Raw genomic sequence first — 21,935 nt, 5'->3', positions numbered from 1 at the left:
AGGGGCAGGCGCCCTCACGCCCATCACGGGGCGCCTGTCACAGCAGTGACCAGATAAATTCTATGTTAGCCTAAGAGAGCACCAGAACTTCTCTGCATGACCAAATGGGATAAGATTCAGTGAATGTAACATAAAACAGTCAGCCAATATCTAAAATACAATTACCTTTAAAACAAAATTTTTATCAAAACTGGCAAGCATCTTCTAAAGTGAGAAATATAAGATCAAAGATCCTCACTGTCAGAGGATTCGCTTAACCTTAGGAAGTGCCCTCAGCACCCTGGGCCAGCTCCCCAGGACCCAGCCTGCTGGTAAAGGCTGGCGGGGGGGAGGGGGGCGGCGCTTGAAGGAGCAGGACACCCAAGCTCAGCACCAGCTGCAAGCTAAAGCCTGCAACAGGCCAGCGGCCGTGGTGGGCAGGGAGCACAAAGTTTAAGGAATTCATTTGCAAATGGCAAAAAGAAACACTTTGGGCCACTAGAAACCAATATTCTGTCACACCACATGTAATGCTTTAGCTGTTACATACAAATAACTAAGTTTTTCTTGCATTTATTTAGCTTTCTCAAATGATACCTCTTATACTGAAATTACCCCTAGTGTTTTAACTTCAGATAACTTTTCTCATTTATCTTCAGGATCTCCTTTATTTCTGCTGCTGGGTCTTGCTCTGTGCTTGAGTAAATGCTCTGGGGAAAGAAGCCCAAGTGTTAGAGGACGAACACTCTGCACGCACATGTGTGCAGACACTCGGTCACCGTGGTCGCGTCGATGAGGTATCCACTACACAGGCGGCAGGTGATGTGGGCGTTTATGTCCCAGAGTTTAATCTTTCTGGTCAACATCTTTGGCTTCTGCAACAGAAAAAAGCATATTAACCAAAGTATGATGTAGTCTGATGTTTAATCAAAGGTTCAGATTCAACATAAATCCAGCTCCGGTGTGGCCAGGAGGAGCTCAACACGAGGAGGACTGAGGCCAGGTCCCCCCACTGCTCCCACCAGGCCAGGTCCCCCCCCTCAGCTCCCACCAGGCCAGGTCCCCCAGTTCTCACCAGGTCAGGTCCCTCTGCTCCCACCAGGCCAGGACTGCACCCTGCAACCCTGCTTCCACCATGAGACAGGCAGTCACCCCCAGTGGACCAGGTCACCCGCCCCGGGGCAGCACCAGGCTGCACACACGCTGCTGCTCCTCCCCTCCTCCCAGGCCGCCCGCCTGCTCCTCCTGCTCAGAACCCGTGAGGTCAGCCAGTGAGGTGGTGCAGGAGAGGTTTTTGGAGCTGCAGGAGGGGAGGCCAGGGAGCCGGCAGGCTGTGCTGGGCAGGACAGGGTCCGTTTGGAGCTCTGGCTCCTCCGATAAAATAACACAGGTAAGCAGTCGGGGCCCGCACCCCCCAGGAAGCACAGCACACAGCAGCATCTTAAGTCCAAATGTCTGTCACCGTGCTCGGAGTGTGGACGTGCTGCCTCTGCCCCAGTGCCGTGGGCTCTCAAGGGCAGTTATCACCGCCCTAATAGAAGGCTGCGCAGGAGAAACAGCCCCTAAGATGCTACGTCCTCCCCAAAACCTATGTGTCACCTCACAGAGCAAAAGGCTCCTGAGACGGCATCCCCACTGGAATGCCCGGGTGACCGTGTCGCCACAGGGCCCTTCTGGGGCGCAGGAGGCTTAGAGAAGATGTGGGAGAAGCTGCCTGCAGGCTATGAGTGAGAAGGGCTCCAGCAGCGGGAAGCTCTGAGACGAGCAGCGCCGCCCACACCTGGTCCGCAGCCCTGGACGCCCAGCCGGCAGCACCAGCCAGTGAGACCCTGAGGCTTCACTCAGCCACCAGCTTCCGGGACACTTGCTGTGGTTCGAGCAGGACACTCATCTGGATGCTACACTGTGCAGGGTGCAAGGAGCTTCCACAACCAGGATCACTGACAACTCTGCCCAGAGGCAGAAACGCCCCGGGAGATGGAGGCCAAGGCCCAGGAGGCCCACGGCAGCCCTGGGCACTGGGCTGGCCTGGCACAGTGAGGCCTCACCTGCAGACCAGTGCACACGGCTCCTGGCTCCCGCACAGATGTTCCCGGCTCAGTGCTGTCTGAGGATAGGCAGAGGGAAGGAGACGGCTGAGCGGGCCGATGATGCCGCATCAGACCCCGGGGAGGCCCCAACCAGACTAAACCATCACCTTACACACCCAGAAGCGACCATCAGCACAGACTGAGGCACCCAGTACGGCGCTGGGCACAGGCCACCTGGAAACGCGAGGGCCGCTACGCCAGCAAGGACGCCCGTGATGGTCACAGCAAGTAGGACGGGAGGCTCGCAGGCATGAGCCAGCACAGGGTCCCCACCAGAGAGCCCTTTCCCGCGGCCCCGAGCTGTCAGGAGAGACGAGGTCACTCCCACAGGGGCTCCGTGGGCCCTGGGAAGCAAACCTAAGTCTGAGGAGCAAGACACGCGGCGTCACAGTCACCAGGCGCTGTGCGCAGCCTGCCTGACTGCTCGGACTGCTGAGACCGGCGCCGTGAAGAAGGGCCTGTGCGCCCCGTGGACCCGGAAGAGACAGGCGGTAACGCAAGGCGGGAGGAACCCGATTCGTCGCCCAGCGAAGTGAAGCAGAGATGGGAGGGCACCAACTGAGAAGTCCACTGGACGCTGGGGCCTGGGGTGCGATCTACCACCTGCCCGACGGAGCCCAGCACCATGCCCTAGACTCACTGGGCACTGTTCACACACCCGACAGGCTCACACTTGCCACCAGCCCGACCGCCAGGCCAAAACCGGCTCCCAATCACACAGACCAGGGTCAAGGTCGGTGTGAACTCATCTTTAGAGGCAGCAGGCAAACAGATACAGACGCGTGTGCACGAATGTGGACACGCCCACTCGCTCTACAGACGTGTGTGCATGCTCACTCTACAGACGTGTGTGCACATGAGTATGTGCATGAGTGTGTGCATGCCCACTCTACAGATGTGTGTGCACGAGTACATGCACGCCCACTCTACAGACGTGTGTGCACGAGTGTGTGCACGCCCACTCTACAGACGTGTGTGCACATGAGTGTGTGCACGCCCACTCTACAGACGTGTGTGCACGTGAGTGTGGCACGCCCACTCTACAGACGTGTGTGCACGTGAGTGTGGCACGCCCACTCTACAGACGTGTGTGCACATGAGTGTGGCACGCCCACTCTACAGACGTGTGTGCATGAGTGTGGGCACACCCACTCTACAGACGTGTGTGCACGAGTATGTGCACGCCCACTCTACAGACGTGTGTGCACGAGTGTGGGCACGCCCACTCTACAGACGTGTGTGCATGTGTGTGCACGCCCACTCTACAGATGTCTGTGCACATGAGTGTGGGCATACCCATTCTACAGACGTGTGTGCACGCCCACTCTACAGACGTGTGTGCACGTGAGTGTGGCACGCCCACTCTACAGACGTGTGTGCACATGAGTGTGGCACGCCCACTCTACAGACGTGTGTGCATGAGTGTGGGCACACCCACTCTACAGACGTGTGTGCACGAGTATGTGCACGCCCACTCTACAGACGTGTGTGCACGAGTGTGGGCACGCCCACTCTACAGACGTGTGTGCATGTGTGTGCACGCCCACTCTACAGATGTCTGTGCACATGAGTGTGGGCATACCCATTCTACAGACGTGTGTGCACATGAGTGTGGCACGCCCACTCTACAGACGTGTGTGCCCGTGTGGGCACGCCCACTCTACAGACGCGTGTGCCCGTGTGGGCACGCGCACTCGCCCTCAGCTCTGCCCCCTGGGAGTGACCGCTGTGGGGCAGCCCTGGGCCGAGGGCCTGCACCGCCTCTGCTGCAGGAGCCAGCACCGCTGGGCGCTCCGCCAGCCCTGGCCCCTGGGAGTGACCGCTGTGGGGCAGCCCTGGCCGGGCGAGGACCCGGTGGGCCTCTGTGCTTCCAGCCGAGACAGCAACCATCACTGCTGGCGGCCAGCGGAGCAACACAGGAGCCTATGAGGCCACACGGACAGACAGGCAAGGAAGGGGCACCCTTTCTCACAGAACGTGAGCTGGTAAATGGAAGGCAGGCTGGCAGCAAGGGTCGCCACCCAAGGACAACCGCAGGGACGCTGACTCGGGAAGCCTCGGTGGGGGTCAGCGGGGGGGCGACTTCACCGAGGAAGCGAAGGTGCACGAGGTCTCCACACACTCAGCAGCCCCGAGGAGGGCAGGGTCCTCAGGAAGAAAGCCCTGTGCGTCCCCAACGGCATGACGGGTGACACCCAGGCGAGGGCCCCGCTGCAGGGGCGCTCCTACCAAAGCCTGAGCCCCACGGGGGGCCCGGCCTCCAGCTCTGCCCACACGGCCCCCCACGCCAGTCAGGTGCGTGACCAGCCATGCTTGCAAGCAGCCAACGCCCGCTGTCGCCCCACCTCGGCCAGGACCCGGGGGCCTGCGCGGGAAGCCCGTGCCCACCTCCTCGAGGCCGTCGTCGCTCCTGCTGCCTCTGCATCGGCCGCCGCGTCTACGGGTGCGCTGCGCTCACGCCTCGTCTGCTGCGCCCTCCGTGCTCTGGCTCCTCACGTCTGCGCCTTCCTTGCGTCTCTCGCGGTGTTTCCATTTTCTAGCACAGAAATGGCACCTGCTGTTCAAGGTCACGTCACTTGTGTGACATACACAGCCCTGCAGTTACGTTTCTTGTAGAAGCTATATGAAGAACCCCATGTAGCAGACAGTGAAATGGAGCTGATCAGAAAGACTAATCAGAAAAAACTGGAATACATGTCAGTAACTATGTTCGAACCTGCTCTGGAGCCATCAGAGATGAAATTTTAAAGGAGCTACAAGGCACTGACTTTTTCTACGGCTACAACAGAGTAAGTGGAAAACAAAGTGTAATTCGAGGTAAGCTTAATCCACTCACATGCACTGCGTTACCTGTACACAGAGCCAGTCTTCTGCTACATTTTGAAGCCCGTGGAGACACAGGGACGGGGTGTCACCCACGCGCGCCGTTCCACGGAGCCCGCCCTCGCACAGGCAGCTTCAGCTGCTCAGGTCCACAGGTCTCTTCCTTTACCTACTCGGAACAAAAAGAAAAGCAAGCTTGGTTGACGGTGAAGCACCCGCAGGAGCCATGGCGACGGGCAGCCCCGACGGGAGCCTGGTGGCTCGAGGCCCGGGGGCTGGTGGTGGTGGGGAGGCTGAGGACAGCTGCGGCTGCCCCACATGCCCGGGGGCCCAGAGAAGCTCCCGGGGAGGCGGTGGGCTTTGGGTGACCTGGCAGGAGGCTGGGAGAGCAGCCATGTGACTCCTGGACTGCTTTCGCAGTTCCTGCCCTGGAAGGTGTCCCCAGGGCAGCTCACCCAGGGAAGCCACACGAGGACTCCTGCAGGCTCCGTGCGGGTTCTGGGCCACCGCAGGGGACAGACATGCCAACGGGCACGTGTGTGCGCGGATGGCGGCGCCAGGCCTGTGGCCAGCGAGCACAGTGCAGGGCTGGGGCAAGCGGCAGCAGAGAAGCAGGCAACCAGGCCCCTGCAGGACTCAGCCACCGTCAGGGAGACGTTCCCAGAGCTCCGGGGGGAGGCGGGGAGGGGGCCTGCGCTCAGCGTCGCTGGGACCTGGCCAGTGACACAGGCACAGACGCTGCACGTGCGACCTCAGAGGTCAGGGAGCAGGGGACACAGATCCCCAGAGCCAACGTTCTCAAAGAGAAGATGGACAGGAAGTGATAAACGCCATGAGCAGGCATGCCGTTCAGACACCGCAGGTGACAGGACAAACCAGAGCAGCAGAGGAGGTCGGGAGAACAGGGGGCCCAGAACACCTCCCTAAAGTCACATGTGAGCAACATTAGAATGTCAGGAATAACTTCATGCCAACAGAGCTGAAAACTCCTAAGGAATTTGACAAACTGCTTGAAAACAGCTCACAAGAAGTGAGGTGAATGGAAACAGAATCGAGAGTTCTGGACCCCTAAGGACACTAAGCCAGGCGGGTTCTGCCAAACCTGCGTGTGGCAGCCTGCCCCAGACAGACACGCCCGAGCACACAGTGGGTGGTGTTCCCGACTGTGGGCGAGGCTGCACAGCACAGGCCAGGAGGCCCGGGGGACGCAGACCAGCAGCAGCTGCAGCACCGCCTGCAGAGCGTGCAGGAGGCACCCTGGAACCTGAGGGGCTGCGCCTAAGAAACGAATGCCGTCTACGACAAAAGCTAAAAGGGCAGAGAGGCTAAGATCTCCCCAGAGACACACACTCTCAGCAAGTTAAGAGCAGAAGGAACTTCCCCACCGGAACAAAGCTCTGCATCTAAGAGACACTAACACTTCCATCCCCTGGAAGGTTCACGCCTGACTGCAGAGCTCTCTTCCCAGCAGCCGCCTGCAGGGAGCAGCTGCAGCTGTGTGTCTCCTGGACGCAGAGGCAACCAGAGGTCAGCGCCAGCGGGATGCATGACCGGACAGGTGCTCCGAGACAGCAACTGCTCCATGACGCTGGGCACTTCCGCGCGTGTAAACACCACCACCCTAAACAGCGTACTTCACCAAAAAACCCACCGAACACGAGCATCACTCTAGTGGGGAGAATTCTCCCTTATCCCAGGCATCTCCTGACAAGCATCCCCGAACAGCTGATTCCAGGCAGATGGAGACCAGATGTGTGAGGCACGACGCGAGCTGGGGAGGACACACGCACCCTGCTTGGCCGTCACCAGCCCTGCGGTCCTGTCGGGCAGCTCCGCTGCGGGGCACGGCCCCTGCCCTGACCCCATCTTGCTGACACCTCCTGAGTCTGATGTGTCAGGGTGTCCTGAGTGGCAGATACAATGCCATATATGTGTACACAAGATCTTTAATTTTAAAAAATGAAACCAAACAATAATGCAACACTTCAGACAGTCGGTTGCCCCTCCTTGCGCCAGAGGCCTGGGGGCACCATCCTTTGGCCCCACAACCCTCGACACCAGCGCCGCCCACTAGGCCGTCCCACGCGGAGGCAGCATGGCCGGAGCACTGACCCCTACTGCTACCAGGCTGATGGCTGAGACTTGGCGGAGAGGCCAGTGGGGATGGCCGTGGCTGGTGCCTGGGAACCTGGCTGGTGACAGTTTCCACCGGTGACTTAAAGCTTCCCTGAAAGCTCAGCGGGGTACTCGGGAGCTGAGGGCCTGCCAGGCAGGAGCCTCCGTGAGAGCCCCGTGGGCCCTGGTCTCTGGGGCAACAGCCCTTCCTGTCGCTGAGCGCATCCATCCTGACTCCTTGGGGAGAGGGCTCTGGACGCGGTGCCGGGTCCCCTAAGGCTTGTCCCATCTGCCGCCTCCTTCACAGATTCTGCTGTGACCTTTGACTGAAATAACCCACAGGCCTGCGCATGAGGAGTCCATCCGTGCACCTGCGCACCTGGGGCACACCCCTCAGCCTCTCGACGCCCCGGGCCTGCCGGGCCTCTACATGTCTGCCCAGACAAGCCCGTCCGGGCCAGAGACGGTGACTGAGGCCTGGCTGCCCTGGGGGCCCTGACCCTGCTGCGGCCTCGTCCCCTCTGCTGCTCCCCCAGGGCACCGTGGCACCTCTACCCCCTTCCCTGGGCTCCAGGCTGATCCAGGCCCCACCCTCCTGCTCCTGCTTCTCAAGGGCTCTGACGGCCCAGCAAGCTCTTCTCATCTGGAACCTTCCACACCTCCCTCCTGACACAGCCTGCCTCCACAGGACACCCCACCCCACGACTCAGTCACCCCCCGCCCAGTCTTCTGTCTTCTACTCCACAAAGTCCCGGTGACAAGGACATCATCAGCCCCCCAAGATATAAGGCCACTGCCCACCTGCAGCCCCGCTGACCCCTCCCGCCACCGGGGGGTGCAGCAGGGGCCAAACACTGGCCTCAGCCCCGGACGCTGCAGAAGGGCCAGGCCGCACGCCGCACGCCGCACGCCTCTCAGGGTCACTCCAGAACTCAGCGGCATTCACTCCTGCATGAAGAGGCCCTTCTTCTGTCCATGCATCTCGGACCACTGGCCTGTCCAGAACCCTGTCCACCTGTGTGCAACACCCTGGACGCCACAGCCCCACGTGACACACTTGTGTGACACACACACCCCCTTTCCTCCTCCAGGAAAACACACCAGGCTTGTGCTGCATAAAAGTAGTAGACACAGTCACTAACCACAGCTGGAATTCCTCACTGAACGCAGCTAAGGAGAAAGCCTTCTCAGTCTTAACCTGCGACACTCACTGCTGCTCCCTGCGTGCCGCGCACGTGCACTGGCCTCACTTCCACCGACACTGCAAACACACACAGCCTCGTTCACACTCACAGGCATCCTCACACTCACAGGCATCCTCAGACCCTCAGCTGCTGTGAGGACGCCTCCCCACACCAGTGCCGAGAACCAGGCACAGTCCGGGCTCTCTGCCTGTGGCTGTGGCCAGGTGTGACCAGGGGGCCCCATGGCTCCAGCCAGTGGCTCCAGCTCCATGGTCCACAGCCAGTCCCCGCTCCCTGCCCTCAGGAACCCTGAGAAAGAACTACCTCCCCACACAAGCCCACCCTGGTCATGCTTCCTTCTATCGACGTATCTTAGGAGAACCTTACTGTTTTTGATTTATTTTGCAGTTAGTGCTGCTAAACTTTATTTTCCTAGGAAACCGGTCATCAAATTTATTGTCACAGAATTGCTCAGAGTAGCCTGAAAACGTATTAAACAGCTTCACTGGGGAACATCTGACAAGTGACACATACTTTAAAGGGCCCCTTGGGCCCTGGTTCTGGATGCTGTGTAGACAGGGCCAGGCAGCCTCCTGAGACTCACCGAGCGGCCACGTGGATGGGCAGCTCACCCCTTCTGTTCTGAGTGGTCCCCACCCTGACTCTCAGCCCCCTTGCCCACAGACAGACACCTGCCTCTGTCCCTCAGGGTTGCGGGAACGAGGGTGCCGTGAGGAGCGGTGGCCACAGCACAGTGTGGATGGCCCGCTGGGGAAACGCCCACTGAGGACATCACCTGTGCCCGCCCGCCCTGTGTGAGCCTCCGCTGCCCTGGGGGCCAGCCTTCCGCCCCTTCACTTCATCCTCGCCCCAACACCAGAGCCCCCACCAGCCTCTGTGCCCACAGGCCTTCCCTGGACATCACTGTGGCTCCCAAATGGATGGCAGAGCCACCAGGACGCCCCCAACCACGTGTACCACCAATTCTTTCTCCACAGACACTGTGAGCCTGACCACCTCAGAAAAGCAACCCCGATGCCCCCGAGAAACCAATCGCAGGGCCCCGACCGCGGATGAGCCGAGCCCTCCCCACGCTCCCCGTCAGTCTCCCCGTTCACGCCAGCGCCTCCGTCCACGGCGGGGCCCATCCGCGTCCAGCTCCGTCCCCCGTGGCCTCACTCACCTCTCGGCTGTGTACACACCCGGCAATCCATCCTCAAAGGGCCATCAGACAGCAGCGAGACTCTGGACGAGTCACCCGAGCTCGAGTCTGAGCCCATTCGTCGTCTTGTCCCCAGCTGTCAGCTGCCCAGGGTCTGTGCCCTGCGACCCCACAGGGGTCAGCATGCCACGTCCAGCAGGGGGCCCACCCCAGAGCCGGTGTCCAGTCAACCTGAGATACTCCTGACGCCCTCTAAGAACTCCAGGAAACCTATCCGTTTATTTTCACGCAGAGCTGACGAAGTGTGGCCCCTGCTCCCTGCACATGCCCTCTTCTCCTGACCAGCCACGCCAAGCAGAGGTCCACACTCAGCTCCTGCCCCTCCGCCTGGGGGAGCGGGCCAGGCCGCCCGCACCGAGTCCCCAGCAGGTGCCTGGGAAAAGCCCTGCTCTGTTGGGCCCTCCGAGTCCTTCTCCTTGCAGCTGGCCTGTCCACGCCGGGCCCCGGTGACCTCGCTCACACAGCTGTCGTGGGCGTCTGCCCTGTCCTGCTCACCAGGCAAGCGCGTGTCGGGTCATGGGACCCAAACGTTGTCTGGCGGCAGCAAGGTGTCTGCAGGAGTCCCGGAGCACAGCCAGCCTGGGGCTCTGCACTCAGAGCGGCGCTGCTAGCCCAGGTCGTCCATGGTGCCTGCGCCCCGCTCGGCGCAGCTCGGGGGACCTCCACTGTGAAGTCCTGTGAAGCTCAGGGAGCTCCACAGCCCCCGTGGGCCCTGCAGTTCTAGGACATTCTACCTGCAGTCCCACCTGGGGTCCTTGCAGGACTGTACTCTCAGCCGGACTATTCCCGCTCCGGGCCCACCTGCTGGCTCACTCCCAGCAAGTCTTGTCTCGAGCATCCCCTCCCCAGTGAGCTCTTTGAGACCATCCTAAGGTCCACACCCACGTGAATGACTCCGAGCCTTCCCCCTCCAACCCTTAACTGACCACTTTGTTATTACTGGCACCTAGATTACACTGTCAGGCATGTGACCGGGAACGCTGAAAATTCAACAGACAGGCTGTATGATAAAATTGAGAAAATCTGTCCAAAGGCTAGAAAAGACGGGATATAGAAGAAATGCCACATCCAACCAACAGGTGCTCCAGAAAAGGGAAAACAGACAAGAAGCTCTGCCAGACAGTCGAGCCGGGCTGGGAGCACACGCATTGCGCGCACTCATTCACAGGCGACACTTCATGACCTAGAGAAAATGATTTGTGTGTCTCCAGCTGGGAGAGCCAGACGGCAAGGGCCCTGGTGCTGCCCACGTCCACGCAGGTCCCCGAACCTGAAGACATCAAGGGCGCGAGTGAGAGTCCTGAAGGCTCTGGGGCAGGAGGAGCCGGAGGGAGGGATCGCCTGCACCAGCCTCCTCACCTGCAGCACCCGACTCCAAGGAGTCCAAGGAAAGACACCTGGGACGTAGGATTCTACATCCAGCCAGACGACTGACCCAGCCAACTGGCAGAGGCCTCGGGATACGCGCACAGGACACCCTGAGGCACACGAGCCGGGTGGGCGCACAGGGCACCCTGAGGCACGGCACGAGCCAGGTGGGCGCACAGGACACCCTGAGGCACACGAGCCGGGTGGGCGCACAGGACACCCTGAGGCGCACGAGCCGGGTGGGCGCACAGGACACCCTGAGGCGCACGAGCCGTGTGGGCGCACAGGACACCCTGAGGCGCACGAGCCGGGTGGGCGCACAGGACACCCTGAGGCGCACAGGACACCCTGAGGCGCACGAGCCGGGTGGGCGCACAGGACACCCTGAGGCGCACGAGCCGGGTGGGCGCACAGGACACCCTGAGGCGCACGAGCCGGGTGGGCGCACAGGACACCCTGAGGCGCACGAGCCGGGTGGGCGCACAGGACACCCTGAGGCATGAGCCAGGTGGGCGCACAGGACACCCTGAAGCGCGGCACGAGCTGGGTGGGCGCACAGGACACCCTGAGGCACACGAGCCGGGTGGGCGCACAGGACACCCTGAGGCACACGAGCCAGGTGGGCGCACAGGACACCCTGAGGCACATGAGCCGGGTGGGCGCACAGGACACCCTGAGGCACATGAGCCGGGTGGGCGCACAGGACACCCTGAGGCACATGAGCCGGGTGGGCGCACAGGACACCCTGAAGCGCGGCACGAGCTGGGTGGGCGCACAGGACACCCTGAGGCGCACGAGCCGGGTGGGCGCACAGGTGCAGTGAGTGCGGGGCGCTGGCAGGCCGGCCACTCCAGCGGTGACCGAGGAACGACGTGTGGAGAGATGTCCCCACTCCGACCTGGGCGGGGGCTGCCGTGCAGACAGGGGCAGGGGCCCCACAAGCCCAGCATGAGGCCTCCAGCTGGGACCAGGGATGCGGACGGAGGACCAAGGAGGGCACAGGGCGTGGGGGGGCAGCAGGCAAAGTGAGGCAGGAGGGAAGTGCGGCCAGAGAGCAGGCTTGACTCACAGCCTCACCCACTTCCCACTCAGGTCCAAGCTTCGAAGAAGCACAGAAAACACAGCGAAAGGGCTGAGGCCCCAAGACCCCGCTGCAGGCGGCTGCTGTAAACCCTGCCCAGGGGCAGACACACGAGCCCTCCACCAAAGAGACCGACTCAGGCAGAACCAGGGACCCGGCTGGGCTCCCCAAGGGGTCTCAGATCTGTGCCTCAACACTTCTCCTCGTCACCCCCAGCCCACGTCTGAGCTACAACAGCCGGCTGGCCTGGCCGTGGTGCCGGGAAGCCCCAGGGAGAACACCACCTCACTCGGTTCGCAGGTGCCCCTGGGGGGTCACACCAGACAGGGGATTCAGGGGCTGAGACTCCGGGAGCCTTGGAAGGGAGGGGCAAGTGGGTTTCGCGTTTGGGGAGTATGAATCTGGGGGGGCCAGAGGGAAGACGATCAAAGGCAGAATTCTGAGATGGTCGCAAGGCCCTGGGCCCTACCGGACACACACCTCTGCTCTCACCATCCCACCTACTGCTAAAGGGGTTTTTGAAGATGCAATTAAGGTCTTAAATCAGCTGACCTTACAGCAGGGCAAGCATCCAGGAGCCTGACCAAACTGCGCCGTCTTTCAGAGCTGTTTTCTCAGCTAGTGGCAGAAGAGCAGGTCACAGCAGAAGGCAACATGCCTCGACGGCCCTCGGCCCCCAGGCAAAGAACCGCAGGGCTTCAGGGCCAGGGCGGGCCCGCTGGTGACTCCCTGACAGGGGCCGCCCCGCACACCGACCTCGGCCTGGAGCCCCGGGCAGTGGAGTCAGCCACGCTGCCGGGCTTCTGACCCCCGGAGCTCTGACACGTAAGTGGGTGCCCTTTCAAGCCACTACGTGTGTGGCGATTCGTTTTCCAGCAAAAGAAAATGAGACAACAAGGTCTGGGGAAATGAAAGCTGCTAGCTTCTAGAAGAAAGGGCGAGTTTCCCAAACAAGTCGAAAACAAAGTAGCCACCACCTCTGGAAATGCTCTCATCCGGCCCCCATTCTCACAGCTCCAGAGACAAGAGTCAGGCTAATAAACACGTGGAGGAGGCAAGAACCCCTTGGTATGGACTGAACTGTGCCCCTCAAGCGCACGTGTTCAAGCCCCAATCCCGTCTCCACACACGGGGCCTCTGTGAGGCTGACTCATGCGTCGGGGCTGACGGGTGAGCACCCTGCCGGGAAGGGGCCAGACTGCTACCAGTCTGCCTGTGAGGGCGAGAAGGCCCGTCCAGGCCAGGAACCAAGCCCACTGGCACCCTGAGCTTGGACCTCAGCCTCCCTGAACCGCCCTATCTGTCGGGGTCTCATCCCGGCAGCGGTGCGGAGACCCCGTCTCCCAGTTCCTTCTCGGGGTGGCTGCTGCAAAGCAGGGAAGACAATTGCCTCTCGTAGTTCCCGTCTCCAGGGTACAGAGGAAGTTATTCCACCCAGAGGAAATGCTACTCCACAGCAGAACTCATATTTTCCCTGACAATGTCAAAAACTTTCTACCCACTAAACCTTTTATAAAGTCCGCTAAAAGCAACACAGCTGACCCGAGTGGGACTCGCCTCCGTGCGCCTGTGACGACGAGAAAGCGTCCCCAGACGCCTGTCACACACAGGCGGGGCGGCTGAGGCAGCCCCCGGCGAGAGCGGCGCCGCTCCCAGGGCAGCTCGGCTCCTCGGGCTCCCCGGAGCCTCAGCCCAGCCCACGGCACAGGAGCGAGGGCAGCACTGAGTGCGGGACGCATGGCCTGCCAGCACAGCACGGAGTCCCCACAGCCTCCGCGAGGCATCTCTCACCCAGGAGGGGCCCAGCACCCCCGTCCTCAGGGTAAACAGGGGACACAGACAAAGGTGGACAGCACCCTGAGTGAAGAATCAGAAAAACTCACAAGTGATGGCTGGCCTGGAAGTTTCTGCTGTGGGGAGCCCGAAAGGGTGGGAGGACCCCAGTGCCACGCGGGGAGCCACCCGCCTCTCAGACGGAAAACGCCCAGGAAGACCTTCCTGAGCCACGCGGGGCGAGCTGAGAGTGGACAGGAAATGAGCCCGTACGTGGCGTAGCGTCCACTTCTCAGTGTGACCACGATGGCGCAGTTGTGTGCAGACCGTCTTCTCACCAGCGTCACGTGCTGTGAATCACCTACGGAACGAGGCAGGCGGTCTGCAGCTACTTCAGATGATTCAACCATAACTGTGTGTTTGGAGAAACCAATAAGCAAATGTGGCGAAACACACACAAGTGCTGAGTCCAGGGTTAGGGCGGCGGGTGCTCATTGTCTCATTCCTGTTTTCTCCACTGTGTTCTTTTTTTTTCCTCAGAAACTTTGGTAAAAAACTAAAAGGGGCTTTGCTGGTGGCTCAGTGGTAAAGAATCTACCTGCCACCGCGGGAGACATGGGTTTGACCCTTGATCTGGGAGGATTCCACACCCTGGAGCAGCTTAGGCTCATGCACCACACCTGCTGGACCTGTGCTCTGGAGACGATGGTCCCCAGCGAGAGGCCCCTGCACTGAGAAGCCCTCATCCCACGACGGGAGAGCAGGCCCCGCGCCCCATGACGGGAGAGCGGTCCTCAGTCTCCATGACAGGAGAGCAGGCCCCGCACCCCACGACGGGAGAGCGGGCCTCAGTCTCCATGACAGGAGAGCAGGCCCCGTGCCCCATGACGGGAGAGCGGGCCTCAATCTCCACGATGGGAGTGCAGGCCCCGTGCCCCACGACAGGAGAGCGGTCCTCAGTCTCCACGACGGGAGAGCGGGCCTCAATCTCCACGATGGGCGAGCAGGCCCCGCGCCCCACGGCGGGAGAATGGTCCTCAGTCTCCATGACGGGACAGCGGGCCCCGCGCCCCACAGTGGGAGAGCAGTCCTCAATCTCCACGATGGGAGTGCAGGCCCCACGCCCCACGACGGGAGAGCGGTCCTCAGTCTCCACGACGGGAGAGCAGGCCTCAATCTCCACGATGGGCAAGCGGGCCCCGAGCCCCACGGCGGGAGAACGGTCCTCAGTCTCCATGACGGGACAGCGGGCCCCGCGCCCCACAACGGGAGAGCGGGCCCCACTCACAACCAGAGAACAGCCTGCGCAGCAACAAAGACCCAGTACAGCCATACGTAAATAAATAATTTTTTTTAAAGTAAAACTAACTTAAAACAAAAGCAGAAGAGGCTGACCCTTCTCAGCCCCTCATCACCTGTGACCGCGCCCTGCACCTGCGTGTTCTCACCAGGCAGCTGCAGGCGAGCAGGTAGTCCTGGGTGATCCACGGAAGGCATTAATGCACACATCAGCTCCAGAACAGGGCCGCAGAAGGAAGCAGGTCAGCTTTTAGCTAGCTGAGCACCTTCTACGTGCCAGGCCCTGCTGAAAATCAGCAAACATAACAGCTGACAAGACCCCCCGCAACGAAACCTACTGGGCCGCCACGAGACGCACAGAGGACCCACAAGTTGGCCAGGAACTTCAGGGAGAGCTGTGGACACCTTTCTACTCTTTGCTTTCTTGTGTCAAACACCTGGAATTTGCTGTTAGTGTGGGAATGTCCAGCAAATATTGATGTGTTGGCAAAAAAAAATTCACCTAAGCATTAGAAGTTCTCTTCAAAAAAAGAAAATAAGCCTAATACCTAGTTTTTAAAGACAGTCTAGTTACTTTTAAAATAGCTCACTTTTTTACAACAGTGAAAAACTATCAACTTGCAGAACTGAGGAACAGTTCCATTTTTTGAAGCATAATGAATTGTGCAGCATGTTTGCAATAGCAACAGCAAATATCAGAAAGGTAGTAAGAAATTGTCCTCAAACCTCAACATATTGCAATAGAAAAGAAAATTACCTTTCAACTTCAAATTCGATTCTGACCATTAGCCAAATAAAACTATGAAATAACAAATCCTGTCATTCAGTAAATTAAAGAGTAATAGTAAGGCTAACACAAACTTTGCTTATAACCCAAATAAGGAAGTGTAATCACTGGGAAGGACCCTGCTTCACCCAGCAAGGTGGAGACCTAGCAGCTCCAGACAGCAGGGTGGCAGGAGAGGACGCCCCCTACACGTGGGACCCAGTCAAGGGCAGCGGGCCCCACGTGGGTGCCCTTCACAGCCTTCACGGTGCTGCAGCGCTGCCCCGGCACCAGCAAGCCCAGGCACCCAGGAGGGGAGGCGTGGGCTGAGAACCAGGCCCCAGCACACAGGTTCCTGGAGCATTCTTCCCTTCGAGGGTCAAATATGCAAAACATCTTGGATCTCTCACTTCAAAAATGTCTTAGAAACATCAGTTTATAATTCCCAGAGCAAAATAACTGGCAGGAATCAAAGTTTCAGAAACAACTAAAATCACTGCACTTGAAGCTTCAAACAACTCTACATCTCTGACACACATGCCTACAATTTAACTACATGTGGGGTGGGGGCTTATGGTTTGCTGCAAGTGTTCTAGGCTAACTCCTAAAAATCTTTCCTATTTGTAACTTCTCTCCCATCATGCACAAGCTCCAGCATCACTGCATCAGCGCAATGGTGACATCAGAGCAACCTCTGTAACTCAAGAGACAGCTGAGATGCTGTACCCTCGGGCTGACCTCACTGCTCCGCACAGCCCTGTTCATTCACCCTGCAGGGCACTTCTCAGGAGCTAACACCTAATGGAGGCCAGGCATTAGGATGGCCGGTGGCCCCCAGCCCCTCCCAGGAATCACCTGTGGCGCTCCTCCGGTTCAAGCGTGGGCAGGGCCTGGCAACTAAGAAACACAGAACATGGTAACAAAGAACATGGCAAAAGGGATGGGACATTCCAGCCGAGATTAGGTCACACACACTGTGGCCTCCTCCACTCTCCCATTCAGTCACTGGCTCCCTCAAGCTGCTCTATGGATGTCTCCAGCAAGCAGCCTGGAAGCAGATACCCGCAGCTGAGCCTACAGATACCACAGCCCCAGCCAGCACCCTGTCTGCAGCCTTGGGAGACTCTTGAGGCTGGGGACGCAGCTAAGCTGTGCCTAGACTCCTGACCTCAGACAGTGAGATAACTGATGTGGTCTTAAGGCACTACATTTTGGGGTAACTTGCAGGACAGTAATATATAAATAATACAACCATCCAGTGCTTTCACACCTTCAAAAATCCAAAAATGAGAAAATAAAGAGCCTAATCAAACTTGAATGCCCAGTTTCACAAGTCTTTTCCAAAACTTCAAAGAAAATTAAGTTTTTTAAAAAGTAAAGTGTATGTTTAAACAAACGAACAAAATCAGAAGCCAGCACTGAGCAAGAAGGTCCCAAGCGTGGTTACGTTTGACAAATAAAACTTTCTAGGCTGGACTATTCATGGACTCCATTTAAGATTAGGTCCTATGAAATGTTACACTGAAAACTCAAAGGGGGTTTCTTCTAAGTAACCGAGAAGAGAAGTTATGGCACAAAATGAAACAGTGACCTGATCATTCAAGCATCTCCCTTGGGTTTTAGAGTCACGCCCCATCCTAACACAGGGCAACCTCTCTGAATGTACTCCTGCCTCTTGTCCATACAGTGAACGCGCTGCACGCTGGCCCCACGCCAGGCAGACAGTGCCCTGCTGGGCAGCCTCATGCAGTGGACACTCTGGAGCCTTCCCTGGCCCAAAGGCAGCAAGTCTCCATCCCTACTTTCAAAGTAAAGGACACCGCAGGCAAGATCTGGGTGAGGTCAGATGGCAAGGTTTTGGAGAAGCAGAGCCCCCAGCCCAGGGTCTCTTCCTGGAGTGGAAAAGGCGCCTGATGGCTCACTTGACACACACTGGACCAATGGCCCCCAAACCCCTCCCGCAACCCACACGGCCATCTGGATCCCATCCCTCCTGGAAGTTCGTGGACACCGAAAACACCTCCAGACCTAGAGAACGGGGCGCTTTTGGTGACACCACCAGAGGGCGGGGAGGGTAGAAGTGACTGAAGATGACCCACACTGACCAGAGTGCAGGCAATGGCAGCCCTGGAGCAGAGACTGGGAGAGCAGGGTGGGGGCAGCTTCCTGGGTCTGGGGAGGGGCACCCTGCTGGCTCGGGGCACGGAGCCAAATGTGGAGTAGGATCTCCATCAGTCTCAACCGAGCCTAACCCCGGGGGCCAGTCCAGGCAGCAACTGCTGAAGGTCAGGTTTGTGGGGCCCAGGCGCTCAGGGGCCTCACAGAGAGGGCTGGTTTGCACCTGTGGGCCTTACACACCCAGGATCCCTGATGCTCCAGACCTTTACAGCAGCTGGGGTCCAGCCGAGTGAGCTGAGTGGATTCCAGGCACTCTGGAAACTGCCCCAGGGCCCAGGCCCCTGGGGGTCCAGGCTGGGGTCCCAGCACTCCTCAGAGACCACCCTTGAGGCCTGGGTGCTTCTCAGTGACTCATTCAAGAGTCGCAGCCTTCCTGGGGGCCTGTCTCCAAGTTTCAGCTCTCACCACAGTCCTGGTCCTGTCTGAGAGCCAGCCTTCTCCAGGACTGCCCAGCGTCCAACTCTCCTTCACGACCTACCTGGGTCATCCCTGCAGCCTGTCACAAGACAGAGCCCTCCACATGGCACAGCCCCAGGGTCCTGGCTCCTGGGAAGGACGGGCTGTTCCAGGCTCCCAGAAGTGCTCACAGGACAGTTTTGAAATCCTGGCCCTACTGGAGACCAGTCCTGGGGTCTCAGTCCTCTCTAGCGGGTTTACTCAAGTCCTGATCTTTCCATGGGCCAGTCCTGGGGTCCAGACCGCCCCCAGGTGACCCATCCTAAGGTCCATGGCTCCTCAGTGACTTGTCCTAGTCCTAACTGTTCCTAAGTCCTGGCCATCCTCGGTGACCTGTCTCGGGGTCCTGCTGATTCTTGCTGAGTCTTAAGGTCCAGCCCTCCTCCATGACCCATATCGGGGTTGGGCTCTCTTAGGAGATCTGTCTTGGCATCCAGTATTTCCTAGTCTTTTCTCCGTGGGTCCTAAGGTCCAGTCCTCCCTGATGACCCATCCTGGGGTTAGATACTCTCTGGCCCCGCTGCAGTGGCCCCGTCCAGGGGTCCGGTCCTCCCTGGTGACCCGTCCTGGGGTCTGGTCCTCCCTGGCCCCTCTGCGGTGGCCCGTCCAGGAGTCCGGTCCTCCCCGGTCCCTCCCCGGTGACCTGTCCAAGGGTCTGGTCCCCCCCAGTGGCCGGTCCTGGGATCCAGTCACCCCCGGTCGCTCCCCGAAGACCCGTCCCGAGGTCGGGCCCTGCCCTAGGTCCGGCCCCTGTGGGTCCGGCCCGGGCCTGGGCCTGCCGAGCGGAGTCGGGGAGCTGCAGGCCGGGCCGACGAGGGTGCAGGGGCGCGGGCCGGGGTTCGGAGCCTTCCGGGCCCGGACACGGGCCGAGGCCTCGGCCTGTGGAGCGGGCGCCACGGGCCAGGCCAGGCGGGGCGCGGACTCACTGACCTGCCGTCTCAGCTGCGGGCGAGCTGGGCGCACGCGGGGGCAGAGCGGGCAGGGGGAGGGGGCGCCGCTCCCTCCGGGTCCCCCCCAAGAGCAGGAGAAAAAAACCCGTCCGGAGTTTAAAACAAAGAGGCGGAAATGCCCGAGCGGAGCCGACCGCAGAGTCGGGGGCGCCGCGCCTGGAGCATGCGCGTTGCGCGGCCCGGCTCCCACCCGGCGGCCGGGGCAGGGGCGGGGCCTGGAGGGGGCGGTCCTGGGGGCGTGGCAAGGGCGGGGCCAGAGGGCGCAGGCGCGTCCGGGCTAGGGCGGCTCTGGGGCCTGAAGAGGAGAGGGTTGCCGGCCGCGGAACCCAGGACGGGGGCGTGGTGGGAGGTTGTGGGTGGGGATGGAGGGCGGGGTCAGAGGGAGCCTCGGAGCCGGGCTCCCCGCAGAGACTAAGCTGGGTCGTGAGACGCCTGAGGGGCTGAGGAGGCGGGGCCAGAGATGGGGCGTGGCCTTGCGGGGCGTGGGGCGGGGCCGGGCCGGGGGCCGGGGGCGGGGCGGAGGCGCGGCTTGCGGAACTTCGGGTCCTGCAGGCAGCAGGCGTTAGGACCCCGCCCCCAGACCTGGGGTTTCCTCCGAGGGAGGCAGTCTGGTTCTTGCATTCCTGTTTTCCTGGGAATCAGCAACAGGCAGGAACGGGGGCGCCGCGGACAGACAGAAACCTGCCAACCCAACCAACAGGGCTCCCAGACTCTCACATTCGTACATGACTACTGGAAAAACCATAGTTTTGACTACATGGACTTTTGTCGGCAAAGTGATGTCTCTGCTTTTTAATATGCTGTCTAGGTTTGTCATAGCTTTTCTTCCAAGGAACAAGCATCTTTTAATTTCATGGCTGCAGTCACTGTCCATAGTGATTTTGGAGCCCAAGAAAATAAAATCTGCCACTGTTTCCATTTTTTTCCCATCTATTTGCCACGAAGTGATGGGACTGGATGCCATGATCTTAGTTTTTTGAATGGAGCCAGGGGGAGGGGAACAGGAGGGGGTGAAATGGCGATGGAAAATGGAGGCTATGAACCCTTGCCTCTTCCTAGCCAGAGATCAGCAGTGGTGGGCAGAATGTAGTCATCTGACCCCCGCTAGACCCTATGTGGGGTCTACAGAGGACCAGGCTGATATGCCTGGAGGGCATAGTGTTGGGAGGGCAGGGAGGAGCGCTCCTGCATTGGTTTGAAATACCAGCAGGAGTGTTTACAGGGCGGACTTGGAAAGGGCTTATTACCAAGGAGAACCTCACCTGCGCCCTGAAGGGTCGGCCCTGAGGCTGCCCCTCTTCTGCCTTTGGACCGGTCTCCAGGGCCACCTGGTGACCCTCCCTGGTCTCTCTCCAAGGGTGCATCACCCCAGCACCACCTCTAGGCCGCCTAGCAATCCCCAATGTCTCTCCCACCCGCTAGCAAGCTGTGGACAAGCCCACTGGGGTGGACTGCAGGGCGGTTGTGGCGCCCCAGGTCCGCGTGTCCTCAGGCTCTGTCTACAGTCTGTCCACTCTGGGACCTCTTCCTTGCGCCTTCATCCTCTCCACTGGCCCTCATCATCTCTGTGCATGTCAGATTTTGCTGATTAGAAAGTGGAATCAGCACAAGAAATATTTAATAAGGTACTTAATTATTCTGAATTAATGAATGAAATGGATCCCATAACAGAACTTCTGGCCCAACATGGCTTCAGTGCAGGCGGTGATGATCTTACCAAGAGCCCGGAGTCCGGAGGCTATGGGGTTGATTAGTTTATTTGGTCAGCAAGGGCAGGTCTTTGAACCAGCTCCTCTGGGATTCTCCTTATCTCTTTCCTCACAGCATCATGTTGACTGCTACATCTCCTCCCATCACATTCCCCCTACCAGGTCGAAGGAAAACAGTGATGATTGATTTCCACCACCCGCCTTCCTTTAAAGAGATGAAACGTTCCCAAACACCACCTGCCTCCTAAACAGGGCTCCTCTCAGCTCTATTGGGCAGAACTGGGTCATGTGTTCTCCCCACCCCCACCATTCCAGCAGAGGAAAGAGAGGGCCATGCCTGCTTTCCTCCAGTCAAGATTTATCCCCTGGGGATGGGCCTACTTTCTGTGAGCCCATTTCATCAGGAGACCAGGACAGCTGACATTTTATGTATTCGTATTTATTGTATTCGGCATAGAAGAAACAGCTGCTGGGGAAAAGAGCAGCAGTGTTTGCAACGGGAGGCAAGAAGTTCAAGCACCAGTAGCCGAAGGACAAAACAGACTGTCCGGTGGAAAATACAGACAGGAGGGTCGCGGTGCCAGCAAGTGGGGCTGACGTCTCCAGGGATGAGTGCGTGACAGAGAAAGGACAAGTGCGTGGTGGGGACAGGCATGGGTGCAGCGGCCAGTACAGCTACCGTTACCAGGCAGCCATTACTGAGAAACTGCCAGGGTGGTGATTAAAGGCCTGTTAGGCCAGCGGTCAGGGGAGTGGTGGTGGTCAGGCAGAGAGGGAGGTAAGAGGCGGACCCCAGCCTTCACCCCGGAGCCCTCCTGCTCACCCGGCCTCAGGCCAGTGCATGGGGGTGGGGGGACAGGCTAGGGGCTCTGTCCTGCTGGGCTCCACAGCCCTTGCCAATGCTGCCCGCTGGCCGGGCCCAGGCCGAGAGGCCGCAGTGAA

The 21,935-nt window shown here is 59.6% G+C and overlaps 1 protein-coding gene across 2 annotated transcripts in view; it reads right to left on the bottom strand.

The window, feature by feature from the left end:
• PCGF3 (polycomb group ring finger 3) overlaps nt 1-19,484 on the bottom strand; it is a 48,470-nt gene extending 28,986 nt beyond the window's left edge. Inside the window, exons 1-5 of one of the 2 annotated variants that reach the window (XM_025290465.3) lie at nt 19,265-19,484; nt 4,920-5,061; nt 4,458-4,605; nt 2,028-2,086; nt 737-854 (exon numbers count right to left, since the gene is read on the bottom strand). In XM_025290465.3, coding sequence (XP_025146250.2) covers nt 737-854; nt 2,028-2,086; nt 4,458-4,494 — 214 coding nt within the window. In that variant the 5' untranslated portion in view covers nt 4,495-4,605; nt 4,920-5,061; nt 19,265-19,484. Of the gene's footprint in view, nt 1-736; nt 855-2,027; nt 2,087-4,457; nt 4,606-4,919; nt 5,062-19,264 lie in introns of those variants that run through there. The other variant, XM_044946280.2, reaches the window with a different exon arrangement.
• Nucleotides 19,485-21,935: the final 2,451 nt, after the last annotated feature.

The sequence above is a fragment of the Bubalus bubalis genome, chromosome 7 (genome assembly GCF_019923935.1).
Source record: "Bubalus bubalis isolate 160015118507 breed Murrah chromosome 7, NDDB_SH_1, whole genome shotgun sequence".
NCBI lineage: Eukaryota > Metazoa > Chordata > Mammalia > Artiodactyla > Bovidae > Bubalus > Bubalus bubalis.
Note: the sequence above shows the minus strand (reverse complement) of the source record. Positions and strands in the feature narration are given on the sequence as shown.